The sequence below is a fragment of the Sitophilus oryzae genome, unplaced genomic scaffold (genome assembly GCF_002938485.1).
Source record: "Sitophilus oryzae breed Bouriz unplaced genomic scaffold, Soryzae_2.0 scaffold_177_pilon_pilon, whole genome shotgun sequence".
Lineage (NCBI taxonomy): Eukaryota > Metazoa > Arthropoda > Insecta > Coleoptera > Curculionidae > Sitophilus > Sitophilus oryzae.
Window position 1 is genome coordinate 9,057,726 of NW_022146479.1, and position 13,581 is coordinate 9,071,306.

At 30.2% G+C, this 13,581-nt stretch overlaps 1 protein-coding gene across 1 annotated transcript; it reads right to left on the reverse strand.

Moving 5' to 3' along the window:
• Positions 1-4,880: 4,880 nt before the first annotated feature.
• Positions 4,881-11,569, reverse strand: LOC115882198. Its single transcript, XM_030900101.1, has 3 exons — positions 11,186-11,569; positions 9,653-9,912; positions 4,881-7,504 (listed from the first exon to the last, which is right to left on the reverse strand). Exons 1-3 carry the CDS (start codon positions 11,364-11,366, stop codon positions 7,361-7,363), a joined length of 585 nt encoding a protein of 194 aa, XP_030755961.1. The 5' UTR covers positions 11,367-11,569; the 3' UTR covers positions 4,881-7,360.
• Between the last annotated feature and the right edge of the window lie 2,012 nt (positions 11,570-13,581).

The following is a 13,581-nucleotide window of genomic DNA, read 5'->3' on the forward strand; positions in this document are numbered from 1 at the left end:
AGTTCTCTAAAAATGTGCTACAATACGGATATGGTATTAATCCTTTATCTTTAATTTCCTTCTTCATTTGTGTAAAAATGTCTAGCCACTTTTACATAACACGTTAAATGATAAACGCTTATTTTGCTACTTTTTCGAACTAGTGGAATGAACTCTTCTTAAGTAAAAGTGAAATATTACATATAGACCATATTTAAAAATGTGTATAAATGTAAAAACAGGTAGAGTGTTTAGGTACAGAAAATACCCTTGCCCTCGCCTAATTTGCCTTAGGATTGTGTCAGAAAGGTACCCAAATCTCGATGGTTCCCTTCCCGAAGTACTATTCGAGATAAAAATGTTGTCCTTGGCCGTTAAAACATCGCCGGCGTCAAGCTGTCTGGGCCTAGGTTTCTGCTGAATTTGTTAAAACGCTTTAGAAGTTATCGAGTGGTATTATGTTCCTTTTTGGTCAGAGGATGAGTAGGAACATCTGGCGGCGATCTGGGTTTTTATGACCGCTGCACGACCGAGCGCTAACAAAAAATGAGTAATCACTCCAAACAGCAACAATAAATAACGTCCATTTGTTATGGTTGCTTTTCGATGCTCCATTTAAACAGTGGCGCTCATAGGGGGGTAAAGGGGATCACCTTTTTCTAGCACAGGTACTTTTGGATGAAATAGAAACCAGAAAAAATTTCCCGTTAAAATAAAAATAATACTCTGATTTTTTCCTTAAAAAATACTGTTTTCTGTTTATCTCGTAGCAACTTATGCGTTCAATATGCTTTTTTCTTATTGAATGCCTCTGGATGATTTCTTAAAATGCATAATTTCGCAGGGATTAACAGAAATGAATTCAGCGCATCAGGATTAATGACAGTTCTGGTTTCTGGTAGGCAAGTTCATTTATCTGTATTTAGATTATCTTAATTTTGATTAATGACTTTCCGAATGGCGATTAGTTAACCCTTTAACCCTTTTGTTGGATTAGAACAGTACCGTATTTTATTTTAATTTATTTTTTCTAAATAGAGAACTTTTAGTGGCAGAATTTTGATTTTTATTAATTGACACATAAAAATTGATTCATTTTTTCCTAAATAAATATATGTTCTTGGTTTTCTTTCAAGACTTTTGTTTTCTACGATAGCAATCCAAGTCCGCACCCTCCTACGAACCATATTTTCCTATTTTCCAGTCGCTAAGGAAAATTGTGGTTAATAAACGTCAGGGAGAATGACCATTTCAAGATACGTTTAGAGAATTTTCTAGACTATTTTATAAATTAAAAGGGAATTGAAATTTCTATAAAACATAATAAATGTGTTTGTAGTGATACTTTCTCGATTCTCACGTACGTAGTCCAGGTTCTTTTTAAATTAAAAGTTGAAATAATAGCTTGGTATCATTGAGTTTTTCTTTTTATTTTTATAAAAATAATTTTCATCTACTCTGGTGTGAGAAAATAAAAAAATAATTATTATAAAAAGTTTAATTTGAATTCTTGCATTATTTTTTTGTCTCATTTTAGAATAATATTTTAGATTGAATTAGACAAAGCTCTTTTATTTTTCTTTTAGCTGCTATCAGTGCTCTCATTATTTTGACATTAATTGAGACCAAAAAATACTTACTTTTTTTAAAATCCGTCTCTGGTTCGAGCTGATCAGCAATGGATAAGTTAAGACCGTCCACAATTTGGACCGTGATATTGACATAAAGCTCGGGAAAGTAATCAGTCAGAGAAGTCCGTACTTTTTTCAGTCAGTTGACAGAATGGGGGTTAGAGGGGGCGACAAAAAGCGCTGGGTTGAACTTTTCAACCCCCTAAATCGGAGGGGCGCGAAGTGTGATAATGTTTTAGAATTGACACCACCACGGTTTCGGTTTCATTTACATTATGCGGATCGCAGATCTCATCTCGCTAATCCGATGACAAAATTAATTCGATATTGGCTGGCATTGTGTTTTATTTTCGTATTAGCGCCCTTTTGGCATTGTTGCGGCTTTAAGCCATCGATCCCAGTCAGGATTTTTGCATCACAACCAAATTACATCGGTACATGTAAGCTTTTGTCGTGTTAAACATGAATATTCGAGTGTTTAAATGTGTTTAAACTAGCAGGTTATTTTATGAAATATGAAACCCAACCAATGTAGAATGTATGGAAAGAGGGTTAATCACCTTGACTTTTTTGTAACCCTTTCTTGAAATATAACTCATCATACTGTCTCAGGGCTTTGAAAAAAGCCGGTATCTAAATAAATAAATAAATAATACGTTTATTGTTCCCCTAATATAATGCCTAATCTTGACATAACAAAAATAAAAAAATCATTGATTTAATTCTTACAATTAAGAATAAACATTTTATTTGTTAACGCCCTGTACAGTTTGCTGTAATTAACTTGTAGCTTTACGGTAGCCAAGTGGCTGGTTGAAGATTACTCATAAAAATCTTTTTATTTGGGTCACCATCATTAGCAGTTATCACGATGTTAGTGCCACTATAATTTAAGCTATCTATTTTACTAATACATATAAAGTGATTTAATATGTGGGCTGTGTTACTTCAATAAAGTCAATTGGTGAAAATTTTATTATAATAATAATACGTCATATTTAAATGGTTGATGTTCATAGTACGGATTATATTTAAAAAAAAAACTAATATTTCTTTGATTAAAAAGAATATATACAGAAAAATGTTGACAATTACTGTAATGTCTATGTTAAAGTCAAAAATTCAATTTTCTACCCAATTGACCGATGTGTGAGTGAAAATAATAAAAAAATATATAAGGGAATCCTATATTATCTGGTCGACCCTCTTTTATATATTATTTGTTCTCCAGTAAGCTGGTTTAAGGTTATTGGTCACGTCAACATGTTATTGGTTTGTGGGCATTACGGTGAAATTGACAGAGTTCTTTCAATTTAAAGTTAAAGGGGGAGGCATGGAGATCGAGATCAGGTGTAGACCTTTCAATGACCCTTGGACTACATAGAATCTAATAAAGTCGAAATTTTCAACGATATTTGTTACTTAAACCAGTGGCAGCTCGGGGGTTTCCTTCATTTATTTGTGTAATATTTTTTCCACTTTAAAAAAACAAATCTAATAAATTGGTTAGTACTTGGTACAGCTTTGGCATTGGGAACGGTTGCATTTTTTTATTATGATTTTATATTACTATCGCTCGTGCTTTATTACATTTTTATGTTTAAAGATCCATTATGCTTATGAATATCTATCCATATACAATCTTTTTCTCATAAAAAGTCATTAACACCACGACATTAATTGCAATTTATTACGGGATTATTATGATGCCAGATGTGCTGATTTTGTAGTAAAGCGTAGTAAAGTAATTGTTTCGTAATACAGATGATAATTGCAATAAACCCGATAATACTCAGCTTTTTTTATATGGCGTAAATGTCAAATGATTTATTTATTTTTTTTAAGTCTGCGCCAAACGTTACGTTTGAATTATAATATGACATTTAAATAATTATAGTAAAAATGTATCTCATTCTTTTGTAGTAAAATTCAATAATAACTAATGTGCTAGGTTAATAAAAAAAAGCTTTGATCATTTTACTCATTCTATTGAAAATATTTCCAGAAATATATTTTTAATGGTAGAAACCTATTTCAATTTTATTTATATTTATACATATATTTTAATTAAAGAACAGATTGCATTTAACAGTTATTTGAACAAACCATGAAACAACATCGTTTATTTGGCGTATATGTTTTATATATGTTTGTCCTTTTTTGTGACCATTTTTTAATAATATCTAGACCTGTGACAGGTCTTTACTAGGTAGGGTTAGTCTTATTTAAATTGTTAAAAGAATGATGATATACAGTGATCTTTATTTGTATATATTTATCACAAACATTGGTTTACATATTTAATCACGCGATAACGAGGTGTCTTATTTTTTATCGAAGATGTTGCTGGATGACGTGATGACAGTTAAAATACCTAAAAGGTAAACAAAATAAAAAAAAATATCGTTTATCTCCAAGCAGGCTAGAGACACATAAATTAGAAGGGGCACGTTTCACTAACAAAATAATTCTTGGAAAAAGGGTCTGTTTTGTTTCATTCACCCCGAATTCTTCCAAGGGTCGTCAACACCTTCGTATAATTGTTTGCACATTGGATTGATTATTTTCTATAACACATCTAACCATACCAAATGAAATTTGATTATTGTCTTGGGATGTTGTTTTTGACGAATAAGAATGAAAGTCAAAGAGCTACAGGTTTAAGAGAAAAAAAAAGATTATGTAATAGGCTGTTTGATAATGAATGCGAGCAGTGCTTAAAGTTGCTAAAAGCAAAAAGTGTAAAAAGTACTTGTAAATGGCACACCTGATGTTTATCGCCAAAGGTACTACTATTCAAATTCGCCGCGAGGTTCACTTTAAGTGAAACTAAAAAGAAACGGTTCAATTATCTTGATCATAGATTCACATAGTTGGCACGCAACTTTCAAGACCATCAGGTGAACAGCTACAATTTTAACACTACAGATGATATTTAGTTCTTTCTATGTATTTAATTAAAATACATGTTTATAATATAGCCAGATATATAGAATTAGTTAAATTGTACAATTTAGTTTTACAATTTACAAAAGTTTGCTTGTCTTTTTCTCTGTCGTTATATTTTGTATTTAGTATCCCAAAAATATTTAACAGGGCTAAAATTAGTTATTTTTTGTATTAAACCGTTGACTTTCTGATTGAAACTGTATTACGTTATTATATTGAGATTAGTATTTAATTATATGTTATTACATCAAATGGTTTAGGTGTTGTTCTTTAAAAAGAGGTTATAGGGGGAAAATAAAACTACAGTGATTTCTTTCGGCATGTTTACATATATTCCAAATCAACTATATAAAAGTGAAAAAAGTACATGGTGAAAGACGTTGGTAAGAGATGTGTATGTATGGCATAAATCCATAGCTGCACAAATAATGTTACACCACCTGCAGCAAAAATAAACTAAAACGACTAAAAAATCGTATAGTATTTCTTCCACACATCACAAAAATATAATATATAGATATATGTATTAAACATGTATAAAACTTATGACATTTATTATATCGGAAATAATATAAGCTATTTTGAAAAAAAATCTGAACTGGTTATATAGACCACGTTGGGTTATTATCACGGGCCCAAATGATCAATGTTGGTCCAAGTCAGGTAAACAACATTTGTTTTTTCGACGGGTCTTAAAGACACGTGCTAGAGAACCACGTGCATTTAAGATATGAACAAGGTAGACAAGAAAAATATATAGGCAGCCGGACAAGCTTGGCAAGTTTTTCATCGAATGGTCAGCTTCGTCCGGCAGCTGTACAAGTTTCAATTAGCACAGAGTATCTATAGTAGCAACGGAAATCATATGGCAATCGGCAAAATACATCTATATCTATAGCGATGATAACAAAATAAGTAAACAATAACACTACTACATAAACTTAGAAATAATTAGAGAACCTAGCCAACGCTATGTAAAAACAACGACTATACTGACTAGGAGTATAAACTACAAAATTAACATTTTGTCAAAATGTATTCAGAGATCAATGGAACCAGGATTTTATGTAAAAGGCCCAAAAAATTGGGAAGTCTCTTTTACACGGTGTATTCGCCTGTTTAAGGCTTAAATCACAGAGGCGCTTTGAAGAGCTAATTCTAGCGTATAGCTTCCAGCGGGGAGCTATATATAAAAGAACTTAGAACTAAACCTTAATCTTACATAAATGCTTTATTTATTTAAAAATATCCGCATTCAATATACAACTTTATATATCTTACATCGTAAAAAAGTAGAAAGCTATATGCATGCATGGCTGAGGCTGTGCCAGCGAGTTTAATTCAAATTGTCTTGGCCTGGCCTCACAATATTTACAAGTTAACGGGATAATTTACAAACAGAGCACGTCCCTTTAACTTTTAAAATACAGTTAAATTTTATATATCAATATCAAACTAGATTAGAATATTTATTTCTTTTTACTTTATTTATTTATCAGGTATCAACATATTAAATTCTTTTAGAAAGTACGATAAAATTTTCATAAAATATTGGTGCTCTGCTTTAAATTATCTCGTAGGTGCGAGCTGGTAATTTCAGCTCAATGACAGCACCTCTATTCTACCTACGGAGATCATTTGAAAACCTTTTAGCGGCAAAGCATCCCTTGCCGCACCATTTTATACACACAGTAGATAGTCAGACTCATTGGTAGCAAAAGTTAACCAATCGATCTTTGAGCAATTGTTTCTCGACACAGATCGCATTCATAAAACTCGTCAAATCAAAAAAGTGAGAAAATTTCGGATTATCTGAATTTGAAGTAGATGTTACTGTTATATTTATCAAATAAAACTATAGCCGTTTGGCACTTCCATGTCTTTCTTTGGCTCTGCTGAATCTAACCATTTGGAAACAAAAATGAAATCGTTATATACAAATAATTACAAGCTTCAAAAAAACGAGATTTTTTTCAAAAATTATATACAAATTGACTTTTTCCTTACATTATCAAGTTAATTAATTATAACTAAATCGAAAATTCAAACGAAATCAGTCAAAAAAACTTGAAAAATGGCTCCATGGGAGCCAATAATTTCGAATCTCGTTTCGCGAAGGCAAACTGAAATTTCCACTTAATTACAAATATAAAAATTCCTGAGTGTAGACCTGCCTTTATATACGGCCTGGGCCTAAATCAATGAGATCAAACGCTTTGATTTATTTTTCTTTCTTTGGAACCAACACAGTAATCTTACTATGCCAATCGGTAAAGTAAAGTTTCCAAAAAGTAATGAATAACCTTGATTGTCTTCCTAATATATTTCAATTAATAATAACATTTAGTTTAAACTAAAATAATTACGAACAAATTTAATAGAGAACTATTTTAATAGCACGCACAGTACTTTACCGACAAGCTTATAATATTGACAAATGACCTGCGTACCACATCATAATCCATCTTCAAACAATTTCCAAGAAATATAAAATCTAATTATTTAGACATAGATAACAACGTGTGCGGTTAAAGTTACCACACCTAATCACAAGATTATTCTTATTTACTTGGAAAATATTTACTTTATATAAACCCTTAAATTTAACCTAACACTCAGTATATTTATATATAGAATATTATATAAATGAAATAATAAAGAACACACCGAAAGTATAATGAAAAAAAAAACAACATAAAGCAAAAAAAACATAATATATATGCGAATTCTTAACTATGATTTTAATCACTTATGCTTTGGGTGAATTGTAAATGGCTCCTCAAAATGTTTTTGAGCGAGATTTACCGACCACAAAATATGTGCCATCCGACAAAACAGATCATTGCAGTCATGAATGAGCAGGAGGATACAGTTGCTGGCATTATTTTTGACAGCAATCCGTCGGACGAACCGCCTTCATCATCTCCGTCGTCATCACAATTAACCTGAAACAACATAATAGAATATCAATCATTTATTTATTTTATATCCTAACAATTATACTCCTATATTAAAAAATACGTTCTTAGTATATCAAAAGTATTTTTAAGTTCGCTATTATGAAATGCGTATCATAAATTTACAAATTATGATTTTATTTGTATATAGAGGGTGAGTCTTAACTAAGTGCAAATATTTTTAGGGGTAGTATATTTTGACACGAGAAACACGTCTTTAGACATTTTTAGGTAAAAACCATAATATCTTCATAATATGGCAACATAGGGTAATAGATTAAATTTACAAGAAAGAATATCGAGAAAAGATCCAGTTCAGTTCCAGTTTTCAAAATCTTTTTTTTTTAAATTTTCAAATCAAAATATATCGGTTATTTTGGATTTATTTGAAAAACGGTAAAGAGAAAATAGGTTTCTTTTATCTACCAGCCCTGAAAATATTTGCGCTTATTTAAGACTCACCCTGTATATATACATACATCCCTATGAATTTATGTCTTTTCTTTATCTGGGGACTGGGGAAAAATGTTGCGTAAGACGCATTGATGATATGACACCCCCAGACAAATATTTACATGTAATATAACTATGTACATATTTTATATACATATTACGATATGCGTGTTGTGAACTGTAATATAGGTACTATTATAGTATATATATTTAAGATGTATATATTTTTTAGAGTCAGTATATTACAGCTTATTCGAAATAGTTAAGCAAAAAACAAAAATAAGTATGGTGTAATACTATATAACTAAATTAAAATGTTCTAGTAATAATTTTCCATTTTATCTTCATTAGCTATTTTTAAACTATTGTATTCTCTTGCAGGTGTTTACAATTATCTTAAAATTCTGCTCGTAAAAAACGCATATCTATAAATCTTTTTGTCTAATTGTGAAGAAAAAAAAACAATCTTGTACGCATTTTGTTTTATTAGATGTCCAAGAATAATTAAGCTGTGTTAAACATGTCTGAATTGAATTCGAAATATCGTTAGATAACATCGTTCTTACAACAAAGAAAACATCATGAACGTGTAATATAAACAATGGAATAAATATAATTACATTATAATTATCTGTAAAACGGTAGTCAAGGTTAAAAATGCATATTGTAAGAGATTGTCCTTTATAGTAATAAATACTACGACGCAGTAGGATAAGAACTAAACAGTATTTCGCAATATCTATCTCGAGAAGAATATGTATATATACATGCATATATGAGCTGGCGTTGTCAAGTCGTCATTTCTTTGTTAAATAAACATTTTTAATAGAAACCCGGCAACGGCGTCGATTGAAAGACAATGCACACGAAGTGAATGCCAAATTATCCTAAGAGTTATGAGCTCGGCGTATGCTTGGTTGCATACCTAACGCGGCGTATAAAACGCGCTCTTTACGTGCTCATTTCGTTTCAATCGAGCCAGTGATATATTTAAATTATTTAGATTCTTTACTACCAGTAATTGCGCGAACAGATGGCGAATTCTCCTTCAATTAGCTTTGTGTTTCTAGCACGTACAGTGCAATTAACTCTTATAATTTCTGCATATAATTACGTCGTTTGGCTCTAATAAATATAGCGATTTTTTATATCGTTCCGACGGGTGTTTGAAGTTTAGTTCTTTAATACAAAGATTTTCGCGCCCTGAAAATTAAATTTTCTTGTTCGCTTTTCGAAATGTCAACGCTTTAATTAGTCACTTTGATTTTCGCGTACTAAATATGCAAATAATATCCGAAATATTTTAATTATACATAATTATCTTTGAAGAAAAGTCTTAAAACTTAAAGTAATTTCAGCCGTTAAATGTGCGAGCGTAATTAATTTAATTGCATTTAAAATCCGCATGCAACAAATTCTAAATTACAACTTACAAGGAAAATCGTGTATGTAGGACATACAACAGGTTTCATTTCGCGTTTTAAGGTAAAAAATCTGCATTGGAGGCCTGTTAAAATTTTATCTCCTAATGCTTTCGAACAAACGAAAATATCTTTTTGGTGGCCAAGTAAAAAATATCACCATAAGAATATTTTGTAGAATAATAAAAGGGTGGGCGTCGCAAAACAAGCTAACAAATTCACACCCACTCGAAAAAACATGCAAATCGCCGAAGAGACTAACCTTATTCCAATCTTGAGAGAGGTCGGTGGTTGTGGTTTTTGTAGTTTTGTCGCAATTCGAAGATTCGGAATTGGTTCGTCTTCGTCTTGGAGATCGTACGGGCATGGCAGTCAAAGCGGAGGCAGCCTGGGTCTCGTTGTGAGACGAGGCCAACCATGACAAATTTGAGATGAGATCTGGTATCGCGTTCGTAGTTTGTGCGGGCGATGCTGCTGTTTCGGAGCTCTCGCTTCTTTGTCTGTTTATCGACGAACCTCGCACTGAAAACAATATTCGTTTTCATATCAAATATTCCTCAACTTTTTTTATCTCTTTTTTATATATATCCTCATCTTTTTATTTTTCTAAATTTGTTCTTTTTAATTTTTTTTTCACAACACATTAATAATACTTCGTTAAATTCATACCTGAATGAATTTCTTAAAAATATTGTCAAAATTTTTTTCTCACAATTATTTTTTTTATATTTTCTAACAAATTATATAAACACATAGACCATGCTTCTTGAGGTACTTAAAAATCATAATCTCTGTTTATTTCTTATTTTTCAAAAATTTATTTTTGTTAAATTATATTTTATTTAAATTTTTAACACAAAAATATGTTTTAAAAACTCTTTATCCATGTTTTATAAAGCTTTTAATTTAAAGAATTCTTTTAAAATAATATTAAGATTATTATTAACTTAAATAATCTAATTAAAATTTCTTTAAAAAGATAAAAAGAGAATTTTAAGAAAATTCAAGCGGTTATAGAAGGCAACAATTTTCACACAAAAGAGAGTATATGTATAGGAGATCGGGATTTAATAAGAACATATTTTTAGAAAGTATATCTGCAAAAATATCTTATACGTTACTAACCCCAACCGAGACACAGCTCAAGGTTAAATTTAAAATCACGAATGGAACAGCTTTTATCAGGTCTTTTTAATTTAAAAGGAAAAATGTTACAATCTGGTGATAAAATGTCACTTTATTTACATTTAATTGGGTGTTTAATTGCCAAGAAATTATATTAATATTTATTAGCATAAGTTTCTTACCCAAATTCATTTAATTTAATTTTTACAAAATGAATTTAATTTATTTTTCTTTCTAATATTTTAACCTTAATTATAGAAAATGGTCCTTTAATTTTTTTTATATAATCGAAGATAATTTTTGGGAATATTTTGTATTAATTAATTTTCGAAAATGAAACTGTCGACAAGTCGGCACTTGTCGAAGAAGAACAAAAATAACTTCGATAACACTTTGGAACGGTGGAAGAGATTATGTGCTGTTCACAAAAAGTTATTGACCTTGAAGGCGCGGGATTAGGCTCTTGCCGTTGGGCGCCAAATGTTCGGAACTGAATTTCTGGCCTGCTATCGCTGTGTATAAAAGTCAACGATTTTTTAGCCTTGAAGCTCCTTCAAAACGCACTGCACCTTTCGCTGGTTGCATCATTTTTTTCGCGTCCAAAATAACTCCCCCGAAGAGCAACAGGTCCGGCACTAATTTTTCCCGCCAATTACTATCTAGCACTTACCTCTGAGAGGAGCTGTGGTCGTCAACGTTGCCACAGCCGCAGAACCATTAGATTGAGCCTGTTGAGATCTGAGCCTATGTTTCCTCGCCGCAATCTGAAGCTTGGTCAGAAGCGCCTGAAGCTGGATGAGGAGGACCTCAACCTCGTTTTGATCGTCTGGCATGGTGAATGGCACTGCCATGGTCGCGAACTGAATCACTTAAAAATAAAAAAAAATCACTCGCAATCACAAGAGAGTTCGAACTCGCGATGGTCACGCGTCTTGAGCGCCTTGGAGCGTGGCACGTCCGTTCGGAGCGGGATCTGAACGAGGTTTGATCGTGGCTTGTGCCGAGCAACCGAGGCGAGCCGCAGCGTTTGTGACTCTCGCAGGTTTACCTAGCGTTCACCCCGCGTCACTCTATCGCACGATATGCGCTTTTCGGTAGCGATGCATAAGGGTGAAGCGTGTTTTTGGCGCGAGCGCCAATGGGAACGCTCCGGGGGCGTGTCCACCAAAAACCCGGCAAAATATTGGCCAAATATATTTAGATATACTATACCTTTGTTGTTAGTTAACAGCTAAGATAGATATTTTACTGGGCCCCGGGTCGAGAACTTGAACTGGAGTATCACATTTTCGTTTTTTTTTCACTTACTGAATGTAGTTTTTGTTGCTGGAAAGTTACCACTTTTTTATTATTTTGATACCTACCTACCTTTATTTCAAAAGAGATTTTGTAATTTTTTAGAAATTACATCTTTACAAAAAATATCATTTCAATACACTGCTCATTTTTCAGAATTTTTTTTTATTTTTACTGATTTTCAAAAAAAAATATTTTTTGTGTGATATTTTTTTATTTACGAAAATATTTCCAAAGACATTCCTAGATTAATATTGTACCAAGTATATTTTTCCAAAAATATTTTTTTTATATATTTTATATTAAAAAAATATTATTTTTTTTAAACTTTGAATTTCAAAGATTTTTCAGAATATTTATATTTTTTTATAATAAGCCATTTATAATAATTTTAGTAATTAAAAAAAAAATATTATTTATCGTAGTGATTTTTTTTTGTTATTACATTTCCAAACATATAGGTACTAGCTTTATTTTAAAAACTTTTTTTCCACTTACCGAATGTAGTTTTTGTTGCTTGAAAGCTACCACTTTTTTATTATTTCGATACCTTTATTTCAAAAGAGATTTCGTATTTTTTAGAATTTACATATTTACTATTATTTACAAAAAATATCTTTTCAATACACTGCTCACTGCTCATTTTTCAGAAAAAAACATTATTTTTTTATTTTTACTGATTTTCAGAAAAAAAAAATTTGTGTGATTTTGTTTATTTAAGAAAATATTTCCAAAGATATTCCTAGGTTAATATTGTACCAAGTATATTTTTCCAAAAATATTTTTTTATACATATATTTTATATTAAAAAATAGAAGTTATTTATAATTAAAAAAATATATTTTTTTTTGGTGAAAATTAAAAACATACTTTTTTTCGTTAAAAAAAGATTATGTTTAATTTTTTTAAATAAAACATATTTAGATTTTTTTGTATTTTTTAGTGTAAGCAGGTAGTGTAAAAAATCAAAATAAAATTATTTTAAGAAATAAAAAAAAAACAGAAAATACTTTAATTTTCGAAAACTCTATTTTATTTTTCTAGAAGTAGGTATAATATTCTTCCTTCTGCGTTACTTGTTGAAGAATATATTATTATTTAGATACAAAAATGAAAGACTGGGTTAAAAAATTAAAAAACTATTTGAAGTATACCTACCTATATAATTTTAGAATAATTGTGCATATGTATTTGTTTTTAAAGAAATATTTATTTATTATTTTTTCATCGTATTTTATTAATAATAGTTATGAGATACTATTTTTTAATATTTAAAGCCTCTATAAAATTCCATATTATTAAATATTCTGTTTTCAATGACCTATTTTTTAGATATACGCCATTGAGATAAACCTATTTTTATTATTTTATCATTTAAAAAAATATTTTTTTTTGATGAAAATTATAAACATATTTTTTTTTAATTAAAAAAGCTTACGTTTAATTTTTTTAAATAAAATATATTTAGATTTTTTTTTGTATTTTTTGGTAATACAATTTTAGTCGTAAGTAGTAAGTGTAAGTAGTGTAAAATGTAAATAAAATTATTTTAAGAAATAAAAAAAAACAGAAAATACTTTAATTTTGGAAAACTCTTATTTTGTTTTTCTAGAAGTAGGTATATTTTTCCTTCTGCCTTACTTGTTGAAGAATATATTATTTTTTAGATACAAATGAAAGGAATACAAAAAAAAATATTTTTAGTATACCTACCTACATAATTTTAGAATAATTATTGTGCATATTTGTTTTTAAAGAAATATTTTTATT

What these genes read in the sequence shown, in the direction of transcription:
- LOC115882198 (XM_030900101.1), bottom strand. Translation starts at nt 11,366, where the DNA reads ATGGCAGTGCCATTCACCATGCCAGACGATCAAAACGAGGTTGAGGTC. An exon ending in GACCACAGCTCCTCTCAGAG is followed by an intron (nt 9,913 to 11,185) that starts GTAAGTGCTAGA and finishes TATTGTTTTCAG; the next exon opens with TGCGAGGTTCGTCGATAAAC. An exon ending in TCTCTCAAGATTGGAATAAG is followed by an intron (nt 7,505 to 9,652) that starts GTTAGTCTCTTC and finishes ATGTTGTTTCAG; the next exon opens with GTTAATTGTGATGACGACGG.